The sequence below is a fragment of the Cydia pomonella genome, chromosome 13 (genome assembly GCF_033807575.1).
Source record: "Cydia pomonella isolate Wapato2018A chromosome 13, ilCydPomo1, whole genome shotgun sequence".
Lineage (NCBI taxonomy): Eukaryota > Metazoa > Arthropoda > Insecta > Lepidoptera > Tortricidae > Cydia > Cydia pomonella.
In genome coordinates this window covers 7,257,256-7,279,017 of record NC_084715.1, presented here as the reverse complement: position 1 = coordinate 7,279,017, position 21,762 = coordinate 7,257,256, and the positions used below count along the sequence as shown (strand labels likewise).

Sequence of the window (21,762 nt, the reverse complement as noted above, 5' to 3'; positions counted from 1 at the left end):
TAGAAGTGTATTTTTCTGTTATTTGTGACTGCTAAATAGTCGCGGTACTGACATTTAATTGACCTATGCCTTCGTTTAATATGGCCATTTCAACTTTTTTAAAGTCGACAAATAAAGAATTTGTATGCAACTATGCTGTCGCGAAATCGCGACTGCAAGGTTTTAAGTTTTTAATATTTGGCTGACCATAAACTACGCATGTCGTGACCTATTTTTTAAACGGCAAAGACTTTGCCGTCCATTTTTAACAAAATGGATTTTAATCCTTATCGACACAGATGTCCGACCGGTCGTGAGAAAAAAAACTAATTAATCGTGCAAGACCATGCGTGAAATGTAAAACCAATGTCAATACGTTATAAGTGAAATGTTTACGGTATATTCCCAACCATATATGTATCACCAAAACGGATCTGTCGATTTAGTTTCAGGGTGCTTAGCCAACGTGCCAAGCGTAGCGTAATCTTCTCTCACTATCACTCTTCCACATTAGTGCGACAGTTGCGTTTCGTTGGCTACGGAGCGTTAACGATTTGTCAAGTTGGCTATGCACCCAATTCTTTCAGTATATTAAAAGAAGCATGAGCTACAGCAATGGGTCACCAGATGTCCTTTGTCGAGACTACAATTTAAGTTATTTATTTATGTCAAAATTGTTTCTAGTTGTTCCACAAGTGGTTCACGCAAAAGACGCCGCTGCGGGAATGCGTATACGCACTCAAGAACTTCATGCAATTGGTGCGGGAAGCGGACTCGGTCTGTCCCTCCGAGGTCCATAACGAGGTAAGAAATTTAGTTCCCTTAAGTTGAGGGCCACCGAAGAAAGCTTCGAACGTTTTCACGAATTGTCGATCGTTAGCGGCGTCGATTTTAAAGTTCGCAGAGTCTTTTAACGTGCTATTAGATATAACGAACACATCCGTGGTAGCCTCGGAGTGAGAAACATCGCCTATAAGCTTCAAGAAAGTCGACTGAGATGGTTTGGGCATGTCAAAAGAAGGCCGCCTGAATGCGTAGGCAACAGAGCCCTTAGCTTTGCCTTACCAGTTGGGAATGCTCCTGGTATTGAGTTTGTATGGCGAAAACCGGGAATTTCCGGTTCCGGTACTGTACCAGGAGCTCCCCCTACTTACCAGGCCCAAGTAGGAGGGGCAAACCAAGGCAGCGGTGGCGCAATGTCATCTCCAAAGATTTAAACACCTGTGGGTTTGCGGAAAACGATGTCCAGGACAGAGCGAAGTGGAAGGAGAAAAGTAGGAAAGCGGACCCCATCACAGTACGGGATAAATGCTAGGAGGGTGATAATTAGGTACACTGTGTCATGCAAACAATGTCGCTTGTCTGGCAAAATCATACTTTGAATTCGATTTGACCTACGACCCAATGTGATAGCGAAATGTAAATGTCAAGTTTAAGTTAATAATTTACCCTACGAGATAGCAGAACTTAAACGCGTAAGCTAGCGTGCGTGAACTGTAGGGGGCAGCACCTGCTTTGCGTGAATTGTCTATGTCAAGTTTATGTTTTCGATTTGGGCTACAAGATGGCAGATCTTCCAACGCGCGGTCCGTATATCGGCTTGCCAAGATAATCAAAAGTCAATTCTTAATTTAGTCGATTTGACTGCTATATTTAGACCTCTAAAAACTATTAGCGCTTAGCCAGTCTAAATAACCTATTATGTATGTCTTGAGCGCGTCATTCATTTCACTCCGGGTCAGTAATCGATCGTGGTCTTAATTTTTTATATTAAAATCTGTTAACGCACATAGCTAATAAACGTATTAATTCCAGGAGCTGCTGCAAACATGCGACAGCTTGGACAAAGCTCTCGGCCTATACCTAGTGAAACTGAACAATTTCGTGGGGGATGACAGCGACACTATTGCCGTGAGTATTGCAAATTACCATTATTGTAGCCCACCGTTTAGCCTCCTAAGACCCAGCCGAGGAAAAAAAAAAACAAAATTTGTCACTGAAATTTGAATCTACAGTGTAAGAAACAGAGTTGATTTTGTTTTGTTTGAAACTTAACAAGTCCCATAGGTAGGACCGCGTGCGTTAGGAGGTTATAAGCATGGACGAATAAAACAAGAAGATTAAGGACCTGTTTCACATTATCCAAGTGAAGTCCTGAATAACCTACTTGTCACTTGTCTGACGAATAAAGTCATCGTTGGCGTTTATCAATCTTCAAATAAGCTTAACTGGTAGATAAAGTGCTAAGTTTTGCAGAAAGTTTTATCTGGCAGTTAATTTATTTGTTCATTAGCTATCCAATACTTTACTTGGACATTGTGAAACAGGCCCTAACAGTGTTTATAAAAGTCGTTTTTCTCCAATGTTCAGCGCCATCTTTTGAACGGAACGTTTTTTAGTTTTAGTTTAACGAGAGAAATCGAGAAATTCCCGTCAACAGGGGTGATAAGAATGGCGGGGGTGATACAATTTGTTTGGGTTTTTAAGAAAATGTCAGATAAATCTCATTCCAAGTTGTGTCCATATTCACCCCCGCCATTCTTATTCACCCCGGTTGACGGTATTTCAAAATAATTTCTATTCGATAGATGGCGCTTCGGAAAATCGGAACCCGTACCCGAAAGCAGAAGTCTGAGGGCCTACTGCGAAGTTCGCAAATTTCGGGCATCTTTCTCTTTTACACCAATCAAAGCGTAATTAGAGTGACAGAAAAAGATGTCCGCAATTTGCGAATTTCGGTCTACGCGGTAGGCCCTCTGAGCATCAAACAATATGGTCAGAACTGAGACCTGCTGTGTTAGTGACTCAATCTGGCAAATTATGTATAGACGTTGTCCTTGTTTTATTCACCTATGATAATTATTAATATATAGACGTGTGTGGTAGCTGTAGCTCTCAATCGGTTCATCTATCTACTTGATTTCAGTCGGTGTCTCGTTCAGGAAAGTCTCATAAGACTTCGAAGTTCAATAAACACAACAAAGCAAGTAAGCATTAAGAATGACCTGTTTACTTTACATTTTCAAATAATTATTGATTGAAGTGTGTCCAATGTTTCATACCCGAGCTAGATGGCGCAATACGATGGCTTATCACATGTTTTGTCATACCAGATAGTCAAGAGCCTACATCAGCTTAAGCTGTGATATTCAAGGGATGATGTATATGAAATACATGATCGGACTCTTCAATTACCGCCAAGTGAGGTAACTGTCAGAGGAGTAACTTTAGACCTTTTTTTTACCATGTTCTAAACTAGATACTTGAAAATTTCACGTTAAGACTGGTACATACTGAATCAAAGATTGTAACAAGTACACTTCTGTCATTCATTGTATAACTGGAGAATATTTCCTTAGTCTAATGTAGTCCCTCCTATCCCCAGTTACCCCACTTGACATAAGCGTAATTCTAAATCTATGGCTGCCCGCTACATTTTACGCACGTTCGCTATAACAAAATATGTATTTGACAGAAACGGGCGCTGACGCCAAACTCTCGATGTACTCTCTGGATAGGTTCCCGCGTTGTTCCAAGGCTTCCATCGGCCGATCAAGGTAAATTTGTACTCTTCAATAACACACAATAAACATAGCCTATACAAGAAAAAAAACTAAAATTTGCCAGTGAAATTTGAACCTATAATCTCCCACCTTCCCCTTTCCATCATCGGACATCCAGGCGTGGGGAGCGAATGCACCCGTTCGTGGTAAACATTCCATTTGTTCGCACTAAACGGTTTGCCTCCCCTTTTTTGTTACGGACGGCTAAAGAATGGAATGCGCTCCCGCCATCTGTATTCCCTGATAAATATGACCTCGGTCTCTTTAAAGCAAGAGTGAATAGGCTACTACTGAAACCAATCGCCGATCAGTTTTTAATAATAATAAAAAAAAGACTTGAATTTTCTTTGTCTGAATTTTTTTTCTAACAAAAGATATGCAACAGGTCCATTCGTAAATTATTTAAATTTCGTCAAACTTAATAAGTACTATAGGGCGTAAAGGTATAGTTCGTATCATCCACGTTGACGCGCAGATTTGTCATATCTAACCTTTAATATGAGTCAAGGCACGCATCGTCGTGAATGACACGATCGTCCTATAGATCGATCCTGAGCCTCAGAAGGATATAGGAACATAAATTTAGGATAATGAAGAAAGCACAAGACTTTCTTGCAATTATACGATTTTTTAATTTTTTTTATGTCTAAATATCACCGATCTATCTATATCTCGAATAAAATTTTGAATGTCCTTATATTGTAAATAATTTTCTTGTCCAAAATTGTTTATGTGTATATAGTTTATAAGTGAACTTTGTTCTATAGCGGCGGCACGTCTAAAGCTCGCATGGGAGTATCGCCGACCGCCAACGCAAAGAACGCTAGTCCATTGGAAAACGCAAACGCAGCAGCCAACAAGAAAACACGGTACCTCTTTATCTGTAGATTTAAAGACGATATACATAGTTGTACCAATGAACTCTGTCTTTGGTTAGAAAAACAGATAGTAGTTACACAGTATCGTAGGGTAAATGTCGCAATATCTACTAAGATTCTCTTCGGAGATTCTAAGACATCGCATACTCTTTTGGAAACCATAATTACTTACATATGTGTTGAAGGAATGTTTGCAAAATGGGGAACTATAAATGGAAAGATATTGGTAATTTCTCTTTGTACTTTTTTTCCATGAAATTTCCGAGAACATGCCTTTTCGGAAACTTTGTGCAGTTTACTTACCAACTTACATTATCTCAGTAAAATACTGTTTTGCGGTCCATTACTGGTCCGCAAAACAGTATTTTACTGAGATAATCCGCGAGTTTATAGTTAGATCAACCCATTTTTGACGTTATTCGCTACAGGTATCTACATGACAATTATTGGTGGTTCTTGGCTATAGCCATGGCTGACCATGACGATATATCGTCAGGTAACAACCAAAAATCGCTTAAATTAAAAAAGGAATTGAGCTTGTTTTCTTACTAGTATGGTTCAGTATGCCTCTGAACTTACGGTAATTTTGGTTGTCATCTGACAATATATAAATTTGTCAAAAGTTTAAGCAACACAGCGGTGGAAGTTATGGTTGCGGATCTCATTCGCATTGACGTGTCCATGCAGGTCCCGGCGGCCGCTGATGCGCGCGCCGGGCGGCGGGCAGCGCCGCGACGCGCGCGCCCTGCAGGAGCACGACAACATCACCACGCTCGTCGAGACCGTCGACATCGTATGTCGCCTTACATTCTAACTAGACAACTTACGTTTCATATAACTCATAAACCGTGGATGCCATTGGCGTGCGAAATAAGTGACCAAGATCTCACAAGTACGAGTGCAACGTGTAACGTATTCAGTTGATGACTAGTTTTAAAATATCATCCCGCGGTGTGGACTTAGCCGTACTTCACGCGCCTTAACTTTTAGGGTACGGCACATATATTATGGCTTTTAGGGTAAAATTGCTTTTCAGGTATGTTCTGCTCATTTTTGAGTGTAAATATAATCAGATAATCAGACTCGATCGGCAATGAATACTATACATATTAATTATTATAAAACGAAATAGACCAAAAATAAGGTTCGTATGAAAAACTCAAATTCGCTGTATTTTTTAAACTATGGTATCTGAAGGTACATAAACTGATTACAAACATAGATATACCTTAGCCTGTAGTAAGCATAAAGTTTCAGAGCAATCTAGCTAGTCGTTTTAAAATGAGAGCCTAACTACGTTTGCATGGAGAACCGAGCTTTTGGCGCACTCTTGAAAGCTTTAACCGCTGAACGTATAGCGGCATATATGAAATTTGGTACGAAGATAGTTTGAACACTAGAGCCTTCCCCCAAGGACAATTTTCATCCGTGATCAAATTCGCGGGTATAAATGCCCTATAAAGCATAAATGCCCTTTAAAGCATAAATGCCCTATAAAGCATAAATGCCCTTTAAAGCATAAATGCCCTATAAAGCATAAATACCCTTTAAAGCATAAATGCCCTATAAAGCATAAATACCCTTTAAAGCATAAATGCCCTATAAAGCATAAATGCCCTATAAAGCATAAATGCCCTATAAAGCATAAATGCCCTATAAAGCATAAATGACAAATGTAGCATGTTTCGTCAGGTGGCGACTCCCCACGCGTCGGCCGCCAACTCGGTGCGCAGCGCCGCGCCGCCGCCCGGCCCCGCGCCGCACTCCCCGCGCCGCCCCCGGTCATCGCGCGTCTCGAGGACACCACGAGGTCATTCTATACTTTTACTGTACCTCTGAGGTAATGTTTGAGACATAGGATGGTTTAAAATCGAGAAAAGTGCATTGTTTGGGTTCTTAGCTCATCGTTACGGGAAATTTAAGCATGAAACTTGACATGCATGTAGTTTAAATATGCAGGTAAGAAAAATATAGTAGGAAACAACTTGTCAAGTGAAGGTTTCCCCCCTTCCCTGCTTGAGAAAGAGCTGAAGAGCAAATAGTATAAATAGGTTACTCATTCTTCGTCCCCGAGTTGTTTACTATCGTATTAGTGCATAATTACGTCGTTTTCCTTTCAATATGTCTATCCAGTACATATCTACATAAATAACAACAGGAACATTTATATTCCCAGGCATCCGCAAGAGCAAAGAATCCTCTCCCAGATCGCCAAAATTAAGCCCTAAACTAAAGAAGGACATCTTAGAGAAAGATCTAAAGATAGCTCTAGACGCTGTCCACGTATCAGATGATACTCTACCGTCGGTCATCAAAGTGCAATGTGCGAAGAAAGACGTCGTGGTGAAGACATCTAGTGAAACGTCTCCAAGGACTGATGGGAAATCCGATGAAAGAAAAGACCTAAAGGTAAGTTTTGTGTCCTCTTCAAACGATTACTTTAACAGTTTGACTGCCAAACACGTCAGCTAATACGCGCGGCTATAGCCCAATATCAACCTTCGTGCATTCCGATAAGGATCACGATGACGCGCCGCATAACTTAAGACCTTTTTGATAAAATGTCCAAACGTTGTCCACGTTTCGGGTATAAGTTTACCGTCGGTTATCAATGTGCAATGTGCTATGAAAGGTAGTCCCGTGGCTAAGACATCGAGTGAAGCGACTCCAAGCACTGACGGGGAATCGGATGAAAAGAAAGAATTAAAGGTATGTGACTGCACGGCTAGTACTTAAGACACGTTACCATCAAAAATAAGGTTAAATGTGCAAAAGAGACAATCGTGGTAAAGACATTTAGTGAATCCAACCGAAGAATCAGAAATCAGACGAAATGGAATAAATAAAGGTAAGTTAAATTTCGTCGCTGCGCTTGTAAACACCGATATGTGCTCGATTTTTGAAAACCGAAATGAGCCTTGAAACTATGGAAGGAACACCAAAAAGTTTCATCAAAAAAACCTTAAATAGGTGGCGCTATAATACCTAGAATACTTGAAAAAAAAAATCATAGACAGCGCACTTCACTTCGTCAATAACGCCTAGGTTCTTAGCTACTCTAGCGCTAATCTGGAGAGATTTGGAACTATTATTAATATCTGACAGCTGGACACTTTTTCTTCACTTCTGCCTATGGAGATTGCATTCTTTACCTCTACCTTCCATACTTGAAACACTTTCTCAAATTTTGACAGATCACATAGCAGAGTTTACATAAAGTGTAACTACTATTTTACACTTTAGTGTGTTGAAGGTGGGCCTTAAGATAATTTCTATAAATTCCATGCTGCTTTTTAACTCTCTATACTTTTACATACTAGTGTCGTTTGTTAGTAAAACAAATTAATAAACAAAAATAGTTTATTGAAAATGAAGAATAGCTTATTGAATATAGCTCTCTGGATATAAAAATACATACGAAATAAATAAATACCTTACAGGTAGCCCTTTTAGGTTGACTATTATTGAATCACTTATACGTTCAATGTGGGAGCATAACTTTAACAAGCTATACAAAATTTAATTTTACGTTTTGCACACTTTGGTCTATTTTTGTTATAAATGTAAAACGGATACCAGCTTGTCAAAACTACACTACAATATCTTACTACAAATTGTCTTTATTTATTTTAATAATAGTATTAAATATTTGTGCTTCCTCTTATTACAATAATTTAAAGTTAAATAATTAATAAGTAAAGTTTGCTTTAAACGAATCTCATTGGAAATTTATTTTATCAAAATAAGACTTGATGACTCAAGCCTTGTTTGATTTTAATTGGTACCACTAACCAATACAAGGGTAACATTTCACTAAATGTGAAAGAGACATCATGCCGTCTAAAAAGTGCAATGTGATTTTCCTATACTCAGCGCGTGTCTTTGTAAAACACTCGCATTGCTCTTATTTTAGAAATATTGCCACTTAGAATAGGCACTATATCTTAACACTGACATTTAAACAAGCTTATGCTTCATTATTTCTAATTTAAAATTATATGCCTGTTTTTTTTTTTGTATTTTCAACTGTATTACTAAGGCTTCAAGTAGGTGCTTGAATTACAGCAAAATTGTGATACAATTATGGCCTCTAAATAGCATTCTGAATTTGTATGTATTTGGTGGGCTGTATAAATTAGGCCTTAACATTAGTACAGTTAGGTGAACTTTTGCTTGTGTTCGGGATGACGTTTAGGCGCATTTGCCGCAGAGGGGCTTGTTGTCCATTACGGAGAATGTGGAGTCGGTCACGGGGTTCCTGCATTTCTGGCAAATAGAAAAATAATAATTAAGAGCATATACAAAAAGCAGGGTGGGTGAATAATATACAATGCTTTGTACGATGAAGCGCGCTGAAACACATATTACGGCACACTCACACGATTCTACGAATCAGATAGTGTCAGGTGTTGTGCGATATGATTGCAGGTGCCTGACTGTATAGTTAGGGAGGCGAGGTAGCTAAATGGCGTAATTCAACGGCGCCGTCGAGACCTATCAAAATCGAAAGATAAAATAATTTCGAAAAGAAAAGCTCGAATGGTAAAAACCATTTTAGCGGTGGGTTTGGCGTGTACGGTTTTTCAAAAATGTAAAAAAAAACAGTTACTTGGGCATTCTCGAGCGCGTCAGATATTCATACTACGTATGCCCCAAGTGCCTCTGATAACAACGGTATACTAATCTGCCGGTTTGCGTGGTGGGGGTAGGAATATAAAGTAGTCAAAACTGCAAAAAAAAAAAAAAAATTACTCGAGCGCGTCAGATTTTCGGAAGGGGTGTTAAGTAGGCCCCAAGGAAGCTCCCTTTAAAAAAACTGACGATTTCGGCGTGACGATAAGTTACGATGAATTTTTGAAAATGCAAAAAAAAAGTTTTTTTGAAATACTCGAGCGCGTCAGATTTTCATAGGGGAGGTTTATCTCGGTATCCTGAAAGCATATTTTCTTAATCTGACAAAAATGTTGGTGGGTTCTCTTAATCTGACCGAAAAAGGTTTTTTGGTTTCTTTTTTTTCCTTTCTTTCTCCTTGATAAAACGGGGATTTTAAGAATGACAATAAAGCGATAGATGCAACCAACGTAAATGTAGATGAAATGTAGTACGAATTGTATTATTTATTGTATAAAAAAATGAAATGATATAAAAATATATTTCCGCGAAGCGCTCAGTCTGTATTACATGTTTATGGCAAATTCCTCTTTTTTGCTTCAATTCTTCACTTCGTTTTGCTTACGGTACGTCCAAAAAACAATTTGAGGATCAACAGGCTATTGAATAATATACATACATGAAACTGTACATGTTAATAATACTTTTGTATACAGATACGCGTAACTTTTTCCGAGTCCACGAAAATTGTCGAGAAGCTTTAGAAGAAAAAAAAATTGAGATATAATAAAAGTCACATAATTTAATCATCGTTATTTCATATCAATTTTTTTTAACACCCTCAGTTTTCGAGATATACTCAAAAAACCGGGAGTTTGAATTTTTATGATGCTTCAAGTCAAAAAGTTTTAACTTTGGACAAAAATGTAAAGAGACCTTTTTTGTGTAAAATAAAATTACCTTTTTTGTTTATTTAAACTTTTTTTTGTAAAATGTATCGTTCGCGACTTATATGCCGCAACGCGTTTTTCGGAAGACGAAATGGCTCCTCCACACTTCCGGTCATGCGGAAACCGGCAGATTTTGTATTTTTAGTAAGTTTTAGATTATATTCTTCAAAAAAATAAATAAAAAAAATCGCGCTCGAGAATGCCGGATTGACGTTTTTTTTACAAGTTCGCGACCCTATAACTCGGCGGCGTCAAGGACTTATCGTCAGATTAGTTAAATTTAGTCTTAAAACACTAAAATCAACCCCCAATATCTTAATCTGACGCGCTCGAGTATTTCAGACTCGATTTTTTTTTACTAATCTGATCGTCTATCCTAGGCGCGCGTCACTACATATAGAGCTAAATACTTTACAAGGTTGTTCTATTAGGTCTAAGGTATCTCTCATATCTTAAACTGCCACGATATTACCGAAAATTCCCCTATTCGCCGCCCTAACTAGTACAGTCGAAAACAGATGTAGTAGAAAATTATCTACACATAACATCTGAGATGTGGTAGAATATTAACTACACATGACATTATCTTCATACGCTTTTGAAATAAAACACAGTAGGTACTACCTCCTGTCTAAACTGAACAATTTATGTAATCTACTTACATATCGTTGCAATAAGGTTAACGAAAAGCAGCTAACTATATCGACAATGGTTTAAGGAAACATGAAGAATAAGTAATGACTTACGTTGCAAGTGGATCACCCGCGGTGCCACTTGGCTTGGCGCCCATAGCGATGATCGCCTTGTTCGTGATCGGTTTGGAACAGCCCGCTAAACGCCGCAAACTTGTCACCATATCAATTAGACCAGACTGAGTAACTTACGTTGCAAGTGAAGCACTCGCGGTGCCACTTGGCGTCCAGCGTACCTCCACCTTACAGAAAACCGCAGCTAAATAACACTTGACCCTACTCATAGTGTTGTGTTCCTGCCGGTGAGTAAGGTTGGCAGAGCTCAACGAGGGGGGTGGGGTTAGGGTCGGCAACGCGCATGTAACTCCTCTGGAGTTGCAGGTGTACATAGGCTACGGAGACTGCTTACCATCAGGCAGGCCGTATGCTTGTTTGCCACCGACGTAGTATAAATAAAAAAAAGAGCGATGATCGCTTTGTTAGTGATGGGCTTGGCGCAACCCTCACAGCGCCGCCAACTTGTCATCATGATCTGAGCAGGATGAGTAACTTACGTTGCAAGTGAAGCACTCGCGGTGCCACTTGGCGTCCAGAGCGATGATCGCCTTGTTAGTGATGGGCTTGTCGCAGCCCGCACACCGCCGCCAACTTGTCAACATGACCTGAGCAGGATCAGTAACTTACGTTGCAAGTGAAGCACTCGCGGTGCCACTTGGCGTCCAGAGCGATGATCGCCTTGTCAGTGATGGGCTTGGAGCAGCCTGCACAACGCGCCGCGAACTTGTTAGCGTAGCAATCAGAGCAGTACGGACGGCCAGCCTGGAATTGAGAAAGAGTTATTGTTTAAAATGCTAGTGATATTAGACTAGATACCAACAGGTAAGGAAGCTAAGCTCGAAAAAATTCGTCTATCTATTGGCTCGCGATTTCCGTGTGTTTTATTGTATACATTATGAATATTATGAATCTTTGACAATCTCTTTTGTAATTTCTGTGGTAAAATCGTTTATTATTGCGAAATGTTATATTCGTGTCACTAAAGGGATTCCTTCCAGTAAAATATATTTATTAGTACTACGAAATATTTAAAGAATATATAGGGGCTCCGGTTTTAACATTTTAGCTAAACTTTATTAATTATTATAATCCAGACACTCAAATAACACTTAAAATGAGTAAAAACATTACCTGCTCCATGAAACCGCCACCACCGAGCTCTTTCCTGCACCCGCCGCACACGAAATGGTTGGCGTGCCACGATACACCCAGGGCTTGGATCACACGCTAAAATAGAAAAAAATAATAGTTTATAAAAACATATATTGTTCCTTTCCTGACTTTACAGTAAGGAATCGTCGCTATATTTTCGCGAGTTCGCTCCCCACTGGGTAATTATGCTTCAACAGTTTTGATATATGAAAACTATATATTGACCTCGTTTAAGTGTTACTTCATAGTATAATGGTCTATCGGCATATATATCAACATAGCTAACACAATATAGTAATTTTCAATTTAAATAAAATTTCGAATTCTGTGTAAATTATTGGAGCAAAGCACATTTTATAATACCCGATTTGTGAGAACTCTGGGGTGTGCCTCTCTCTCACTGGGTATTGTACCGATTCCACTTCGCTAAATCAGGAATAGTCTTTTATTAGTAGGTATACAATTTTGAGATCTGGGCATATTCTAGTTAGCTGACAGTACCGACAGTAATTGACAGGACCTAATCGTACTAGGCTCTAGAGATTATTGGTGACATTATTCTCTTTTTTATATCAAATATGCTTATTACACATTTTACAACATAAATTAGTTTAATGTCATATTAGTCAGTAGGTTTAAGGCTGCAATGTAAGCGGGTTTAGTCAAGGGCTCAGTTTGCCCTTACCAAGCCTCTCGTCTTCCTCGCATATTATGCCCTTTTTCTAAGGCATCATTTGCATTAGGACGATGTGTACTACAAAAAAACTGTCAAGATCAAGATGTTTAAGTCTCACTGTTTATATAAGTGAGTAGGCTATATGTATGTGCTATGCTAGATCATCGGCATTAATTAGTCATTCTGTTACTTAAATACTATAAAGCTTGAATTTATAAAATACCTTGAAATTTGAAACAGGTAATTCCTTCAAATATGGTAAGTTTTTGTTCAGAAAGGATTTTATTTAAGAAGGGGCGTAAAGCCAGGAAATTAGACGGAAACAAAAGATATGGCTTGATCAAAAGATTGGATTGAAACTTGCGTCGGAAGAAGGTCACGGCGGCGCGGGTTTTCACCTATGCTTATGTTTCAAAATTATACGTCAGATAGCTCGGCTATATCACTAATTATTTTATACTTAAATTATAGTGTTTAATGAAAAATGAAATTAAACAAAAATGTTCACATGTTTTTTTTTCTATCGTGCCAACATCAAACTTAAAAGGTTTTGGTTGGAGTCTGCGGAGTCTTCCCTTGCAAATATGGTCTAGTTTCCGTATGTTTATTTTTTCATGGCATTTGCCCTTAGTTAAAATGTGTAAAAATTCAATATAAATACTACAATTTTGCATTAGCAGCCCCTTCTTAATTCTATCCTAATGGGATTGAAATTTATTTTCGCTTTAGAGTGAGGAAATCTTTCTCTCAGAGGCTGTGGTTTTATTGCCATTACTACATAGTAACAAATCAATTGCTTTTGATCGACACTATAAATCAGTCAGAGGTCTCGTAACAAAAATATGGGCCGCGCTTGCATATCGTTTGATCCATACGAGATATTTCAAGACAATAAAAAAAAGAAAAAATATATTAATTTTAATTTCAATAAATATTTAACTAATAAAACGAATAGGATATAACGATTTAAGCAAACTTAGATTACACGCTTTTTGAACCAGATGACGTTATTAAGACGATTACCAGCTTGCTGGCAATTAATTCCTCAATACGAGTATTTTGCATTAAATTCGTTTTTTGCTCCTAAGTTTTATAATAACCGAAAATCATAAATAGTCTAACCCTTCGACTATGATTAATACACTATAAATAAATATTGTAGGATATTATTACACAATTTGACTAAGTCCCACGGTAAGCTCAATAAGGCTTGTGTTGTGGGTGCTTAGACAACGATATATATTAGTATAATATATAAATACTTAAATACATAGAAAACACCCATGACTTAGGAATAAATATCCGTGCTCATCACACAATTAAATGCCCTTACCAGGATTTGAACCCGGGACCATCGGCTTCACAGACAGGGTTACTAGCCTCTAGGCCAGACATTCGGCCCTAGAAATTGTGTAAAACTATTTTCCATAATGCCGATATCTAGGGGCGAAAATAGGGGACTAATTTGTAAAGAGAAGCGGTCGTCCACTATCCTCTTAACTGGTTTTATTTTGAAAAGAGTTTTTTAAACGTTAATCTTCAATACCGGTATTCATTCCGGAATTCCAGTATTGAGAGCCAATGTCATATTTCTATACCTCTATTGAGAATTGTCCGATATAAAAGCCCTACACGGGATGCCTTTTGTTTCCTCAATAGATGATGTCATCAGATGTTTCGACTGTAGGCTGTGCAATCATTATGTTGTGACTAAGAATGTTTACGAGTTCGGTCCATTGTTTTTGTTACTGTCAGCAGTGCTGTCGTGTAAAAGGGAATACCAGCTTGATAGAAATATCAAGGCAGGTCTTGAACTTGTCGCTGTTATAATATTTATGTTTGAGTTTAATTAACTTGCATTGCTTACGTGAGTAGGGACGGGGCTTTAAAAAAAAGTGATTAATATAACTAATTTATTGCCTAAAATTGCTGTTTTTACGGAAGCAAAAATTAAAAGTCTTAATCTAGCCTTAAGCAAGAGATTTTTTTTTAGTTTTTGCTATGTTTGCTGAATTTGACCCGTCTTTATTTATTGTAAGATAAATGCCAATGCCAAATGGTTTTCGGAGAGCAGTAGGGCTAAGATGGTCGGCTCTTTACCATTTGTCACCATGCCTGTCACGTGCTAACAAGTATGTAAGTGCCAAAGTGACGCATGACATGACAGGTGTTAAAAATGCGACTATGATACCGCTGCAGGTGTGATAATAGAGCTTTAAAAACGTCATGCCAATTTTAATAAAACAGTTATATCACTTATTTTGGAAATAATTTTATTACCAGATACTAGTTTCGTACCAAGAACACATAAAAATACTTGGCGACCAAGAATTTTCATTTCCGATTACTCATAAACTTAACTCCCAAATATTTATGTCAGACAGCGTTAGTGTAAATATCTAGTAGTTAGGAATTTCAATACGCTAAGGTTAACGATTATATGTTATTGATACAATAATCGTGTGATTACGATACCAGAACCATATCGGACACGGGAGGTAATTACGTTACAGCTAAGGCGCGTTTTCGGTATGTGGCCAAATGAGTTTAACATAGTTGTGAATAACGACGTTTGCGCCATTGATATTTGAATGTGGTTAGGGCGTTGTGGGAAAATGCGGTTAAATGGAATTGACAGATGGTCAACACTGATTAGTTGATGGGGAATCTTTAGATGTATTTGTAACTTAAAATTACACTGTGTACCTTTATCTAGTACGATTTACAAGAGAATTGAAATGTCGAGACACAAATTTATTAATGAAAATGACCGATTCAAATTGCACATTTAACTAAACAAATCTATATTTTTAATTACTATATAAGATAAGTCTCTGTCTGTCATTCGACATTCTTTTATTGTGTAATATAGTTGGAACAAATATACAAATAAAAATAATAAGACCAATATTTCACATCAGACGCGTTGTAGTTACTTGATAAAAGCTTTGAACATAATTCTAAGATAAAAATATACTTTTGTCGTCACTCGGCTCAGCGCGGCAGAACACGATACGAGTATAAGTGTGTAAAAAAAACACGAATGGTGCGCACGCGGCGACCCAAGCCCAAAGAAGCTACGACCGCATTGCAAGGCCGCACCGCGGTCGCGGACTGCACTACTTAACACCTATCTATTTAGGGATCCTTAAGCATCTGTGAAACTTTAACTGACAAGCTAATAGCTTCTGTTTATTTTTTTAAGAAATTCTTGTAGGTACCACGATAGAGGCAATCAAGGATAGATACGTCCCCGATGCACGCTTGCAAATACCTACAGCGTTGCTAGGTGTCATGTCGACTAGAGATATAAAGATTCACCGCAGGTGAGATTTGATAGCGCACATTGTAAAGGCGGTGGGTTAGGCGAGATGGTATTTGTTTATTTTGTAAATTGTAATTTTGTTAGCAGATGGCTTTCCTGACTTTATAAACGTTATATTTTTCGTTCCTACGGATTGACACCTCTAGAGTTCGAACCATGCAATGTTTTTATGCCAAGTCATCAAGTATGGTGCTCCCAACTCAATGCAAACTTAGCGTGGTCGGAATCTATTATACATTTGAATCATAATTTATACGAATATTCGGCTACGGAAGCCACTTGTGAGTAATACATTTCTCTGCCCTTATAAGGCCCGGTGTGACTCATAAGGCCTTAAACTATGCTTTTAAGGTCCTGTCGCACATTATTTGACACGTCGATTAAAAACGAGCCGAACTTTTGAGAATTGCCAATATTGCCATTAACATTGACATTTCATTATTGATATGACCATTATATTGGACAAATTATATTATGCATTTTTTATTTTACTGATAAATATGTACATACATTCAATTCAATGCACTCCACAGTGCTCCGTATGGACCTTGACATAAACAAATGCATTTCGGCACACTAAAGGTAAAAAGCAAACAACACGAATACTTACATGTATTATTTTTATATTAAATATTTTCATTTCCGTAAATGGGTATGAAGTATTACAATTACCTGGTTGCGCAAGATCTATAGTTTGAAATGTAGATTTAGTTATATTATTGGCCAGATAACACCATAAGCAATTTGAAGGCCAGTCTAAGCCAGTTGAACATTTCGATAAATTTGCCACACCATAATATTAGTCATCATCATTAAACTACCTACAGTAATAAAGTACTATAAATGACAACTTTATACGGACACCTCTTTAAGTTTTGTTTGTCATAATGTGACACGCACGCTTAGCTATTCACAAACTTATTTATATTTGTTAAGGGGCTGTCAACACCCAATGTCCTTGAAATTTATATAACTTAAGCAGTTTTTGTTTTAGTAGTAGAAATAGGCTCGATCGAAAAAATTGCAAAAAGGGTCTTGAAATCACCATTAAACGGTGCTGTCTTTATTTATTTTTTTACTTATGGGTCTGCAATCACATTTTATAAAACAATTATATAGAATAGAATAGAATTATTTTTATTCGTTAACACAAACAAAAAAAATTACATAATACCTAAACCGCTAACAAATAATCCACATGTTTTTTATTTCAATAGTTTTCTTATTATTCCTTAGCCCAGGCCCAGTAACAGCGACAGTGCTATCTCATTTCCTCCGATACAAATAGACAGTGTGCGGGCTTTAGGTATTGCCAGCCTCTTAAATAACTCGTTCCTAGTATTATTCTCTAGCCACCTCTATTCTTGTATTTTTTTAATATTTATTTGAACAAATCAAATTGCATTTGTCTTGACCGATTTTATACAGTTCCTAACGTAATCCTCTCTTAGTAATCGTTTTGTTCAAAAATCTCTGAAATTCGTCGTTGATATCCGCGTTGCTAAGGGACGTTAGTACTTAAGGGACGAATAAATACAATATTTGATATACTTAGGAGGAGTATATACCTCGGCGATCAATACGGCTTTGTCCATTTTAAAAACGATTAGATTAGATAGTAAGTTAATTATGTAAATAAATTTATTTTTGTTTTGAATTCCAATAAATACGTCGTTGTCAAATTCAATTTTATGACAGCTAATGTTTTCTCGTGATGAATAGCAATGCCATTACATCTAGGTATTGTGTCGTAAAATCGGTAAATTCAGATTTTTTTTTATTCTTTTGTATTTTTTGTAATAAGCGATATTAAATTTATATTAATATATTGCAATGTTCAGGAAGCAAAATTCTTCCAAATCATGTGTAAAATTTCAGGATTTATAAAAATGAAATATTGTCAATTAAACTACTTGGTAAAACTTCCTGAATTTTTAAGTTTCCTTAAATATTTTTCCTTCCACATTCCCCATCATGTCCAGTTTCTCCAATCCAGCCGGGAATTGTAATAAATGGGAGAATCAACTTTTTAGCGTCACTCGTTGCCATGGTTACGATTAGTTGTCCAGGGGACAAAAGTTCATTTAAATACTGATTTTATGGTACTTAAATGTATTAAACTTGCGTTTTTGTGGTCGTTATAACCAATGTCCATAATGGGCCCCCTACTAAGCATGTTAATAGAACGGCATACAACGTCTCTTCAAACAAACTGTGCCACTGTTGTCCCTTGGACAACGGGACAGGATAACAAAACAAAAAAAGTTGATTCACCCAAATACGTTCTTAAACGTAATCGGAAGTAATATCTTAATTCTACAGGTTCGAATACAATGGCGCGCTAGATATAGTTTCGTCAATTGGTCTGTCTGTGGGTGGCAATCGATGACAAATAGATATCGCTTTATAAGGACTCAAATGAGATATTTGGCTATAGTGGCTAAATATAAGATGCTAACGAATTAGTTACCGATATTTTAAGAGATGGTACTTTACGTTAAAATGGTTAACTTTAATTATAAATTAAGAGAACTTTTCATTTTTTTTTGTTAACATTTACCAAAAAAAATATATATATAATTCGATCTAAAAATAATCATCATGTGCAACTGACAAGATGTTTAACGCATTCACTGCCAGGGGGCGTGGCCTAGGAACAAACTTGTATGACGGTGAACGCATATATGCGTCGGTGGCAGTGAAACTTTCTGTCATGTCAACAATTGGATACTTGTAACTTGTTGAATATTATAACAAAATTTAGCTAAACGGATAGAAAATGAGCCATCTATTATAAAAAGTGGAATTTAAAAAGACATATTCAGATAATAAAATAAAAAAAAGGCTCCAAAGTCTCAAAAATATTTAAACTTCCAAAGAGAATAAAGAAAATGGTACCATTCGATTCGTTCTATTTTATTGTATGACAACTATATACATAAACGCAATATTTCAGGGTCAAAATAGCAATTTTCTTGATCTTCCATACATTTAGGACAGACTAATGTAATGTGACGTCACATTATTATATCATTTTGTTAGAGGCGTTTCAAATGGCGAGTGTGAGCGTCAGACTTTAACTCCCATTTCTGACGTTTGTGTTCCTTAACCTTTTGAACGCTTTCTCTCTCGCATCAAAATGTGGCATACACGCCTACATCTCAACTAGTGAGAAACAAATTTAAACCTTTTCTGTCAACAGTAAAATTGCTTTGACAGCGTCTGCCATGACCCCTTTAGTGGTCGTTGGCGTGGTAGGCTCGACAGCACAAGACCACTTTAGTGGCTCTTGGCGTTCAAAGGGTTAAATGCCATGAGCCCTATATAGGCATTTGATCCTCAGAAAAATCAAGATCGATTGACATTATTTACAAAAAACTGTCAAGTAGCCAAATGTTTGTCTTAAACGTACCATTTGATTTATCATCGTAAAGTGGCTAGTTAAGAGTTACGTAGAAGAGGTTCTAGAATCTATTATTCATTGAGATCACATTTAATTATCTCATTAACAGGATGTTTTTACGTAGCTAATTTATTTTCCAATTTTTTGCAAAAAACATCACAAAACCTATAATGTTTTATATACTGAAATATACATCAGGAGCCGAGATCTATTAGCTGTAAAAATTTCGGTAGCTAATTTGTCAGCACCTTCGCAACACACCTTTGTTACCATAGGAATAAGGATGTGTTGCGGTATATTTGGCCTCTTTAACTGTCATTTGATAGTGACTGTACACTCTGTACAATCAGACGTGAAAATATGTATATCGGGTTTGCTGACTAGTCCGGACCCAAAAATTTAGCAGTAAAAAAATGGCAATAAAATTACTATGAAATTAAATTACAGCTCGAAACTAACAGCTTATTTTATATTTTGACCTTGGACCGCCAAAGACGTCAACTGCTGTACTCGGCTACATCCAAATATCGACGCGTCACACACGATAGGTGTGGCGTTGCCATATATTAAAATTTTTATTTAATAGCTTGTAGTTCCCCAAGCGGACCCCAGGCTCCCATGAACCGTGGCGATAAGTCGGGACAAATAAAGCTAGGAAGAAAAGAGAGTGTGACACGGCTCAATGGCCTTAGACAGCTAACAATATTGACCATTTTCTTTTAGCATATTGCATAATGTACGTCCACGTCCGTCCACGATTACATTAACTGTTCTGTTTATCTATAGTATAGCGATATATTGTGACATGATGAGCTATCGACTGCTAACGAACTTAATTTAAATAGCACACGACAAATAAATCGACAAGTAATGTTTTCCTCGTTGCTCCTTTATTGGATTATTTTGCTTTGTATAAATAAAGTAGGTAGTTGTCATGCATCTGTCATACCATGTCATACATAAAGTTTTTTAGAGGAACTTGGTAGAAATGCGCTCTCTCGATAATCTCAAAATGCTCGACCTTACACAATCTTTTGTTATTAATTACTCGTATTTTTATATTATTTATAATATGTAATCGCATAACAATAAATAACATGTTATTAATAATAGCAACAAGATTCAATTATGGTTATTTGTACTCCACGGGTAATTAATAACACTCAACTGGCCACACATAGACATAGTGTCAACTTAGTAACCTATCTACATAATGACCTTACTTAACAAGTACTTGTTTACTTTAGCGTGGTGACACATGCTTCTAATTATGGGGCATATGATGGTTCAACCTTGGCCCTTAGCGCAGATTGTTCTAATTTAAGACCACTGTTGAAAATCCTTTAAATTAAATTAAAATTACCGACTCCATTTAATTAGTATAGAATATACTAATTAAGTGGAGTGGAGAGATATCTTAATCTTCTGATTTTCGGAGGCCCTTGCACTTCGACCCATAGGGATCTTTTGTACAATTGCCCCATTAGGAAAGATTCGTCAACTACTAGCTTTTTCGACCATCTCCATGTACACATGAGGGTCATCATTTTGAATTCCTTTGGTTCCAGGTAGCCTGCTCCAAAGTTCTTCATGCTTTATCTGGCGTAACTTGGAAAACAGGATAATTTTCAAAATAATAATTGACTACTTGACAGTTTTTTGTAAAGTCAATCAATCTTGATTTTTCTGCGGATCAAATATCTATATAGAACTAATGGCAGTTAAGCAACACAAAGGTCAGAAATGAGAGTTAAAGTCTGACGCTCCCACTCGACGATTGAAACGCCTCTTACAAAATGATATTGTAATGTGACGTCACATTACATTAGTCTGTCCTAAATGTATGGAAGATTAAGAGATGTAAGGAATCGAATGGTATCATTTTCTTTTTTTTCTTTTTAATTTCCAAGGCTCGAAAGTGTAAAAACATTTTTTTTTCCTTTGAGCCTTGTATTTTTTATAATCACAATTTGTCTTCTTAAATTCCACTTTTTTATAATGGATGACTCATTTTCTATCTATTTAGCTAAATTTTTTTATAATATTCAACATGTGTCAAATACCCAATTATCTACTAAACTTTCTAGTTTCTGCTTAAGCAACAGTAAGCAAGATGTGTTGATAAAGTATCCAGTGCTTCTGGTTTTGCAGATATTTGAGTTTTTCAAAATTACCCTGTTTTCGAAGTAACCCCATTGCAGCTTAGTCTCTATATGTGTGTTCGGGCATTTTAATAATCGTACATGTAGTTTAATTTCAGTTATCTTAGGCTCAAAAAAACTGGTAGCAACGGAGTCATTTAGCAACGTAGGTATATCTAATAATCTGATTGTGATTCGTCTAAGGATCCGCTCTTACGTAATTTGATCCCCAGAATTGTAATTACCAATGGGAAATACCCTAGAAGCCTTATTCTTTTTATTTATAGTTTAATTTCAGTTCAATCTTAGGCCCAAAAAAACTGGTAGCAACGGAG

The 21,762-nt window shown here is 37.1% G+C and overlaps 2 protein-coding genes across 4 annotated transcripts in view; one reads left to right on the top strand and one right to left on the bottom strand.

Annotated features, from left to right (window-relative positions):
* The window catches only part of LOC133524059 (uncharacterized), a 73,242-nt gene that overhangs the window by 7,196 nt on the left and 44,284 nt on the right, over positions 1-21,762 (top strand). For all 3 annotated transcript variants that reach the window (XM_061859853.1, XM_061859855.1, XM_061859856.1), the window contains exons 9-16: positions 664-783; positions 1,795-1,890; positions 2,906-2,966; positions 3,455-3,536; positions 4,310-4,411; positions 5,108-5,213; positions 6,113-6,230; positions 6,597-6,829. In XM_061859853.1, coding sequence (XP_061715837.1) covers positions 664-783; positions 1,795-1,890; positions 2,906-2,966; positions 3,455-3,536; positions 4,310-4,411; positions 5,108-5,213; positions 6,113-6,230; positions 6,597-6,829 — 918 coding nt within the window. The remainder of the gene's footprint in view (positions 1-663; positions 784-1,794; positions 1,891-2,905; positions 2,967-3,454; positions 3,537-4,309; positions 4,412-5,107; positions 5,214-6,112; positions 6,231-6,596; positions 6,830-21,762) is intronic.
* Positions 7,767-21,762, bottom strand: part of LOC133524070 (transforming growth factor beta-1-induced transcript 1 protein) — a 39,404-nt gene continuing 25,408 nt past the window's right edge. Inside the window, exons 4-6 of the mRNA XM_061859876.1 lie at positions 11,862-11,957; positions 11,358-11,492; positions 7,767-8,686 (exon numbers count right to left, since the gene is read on the bottom strand). Coding sequence (XP_061715860.1) covers positions 8,612-8,686; positions 11,358-11,492; positions 11,862-11,957 — 306 coding nt within the window. The 3' untranslated portion in view covers positions 7,767-8,611. The remainder of the gene's footprint in view (positions 8,687-11,357; positions 11,493-11,861; positions 11,958-21,762) is intronic.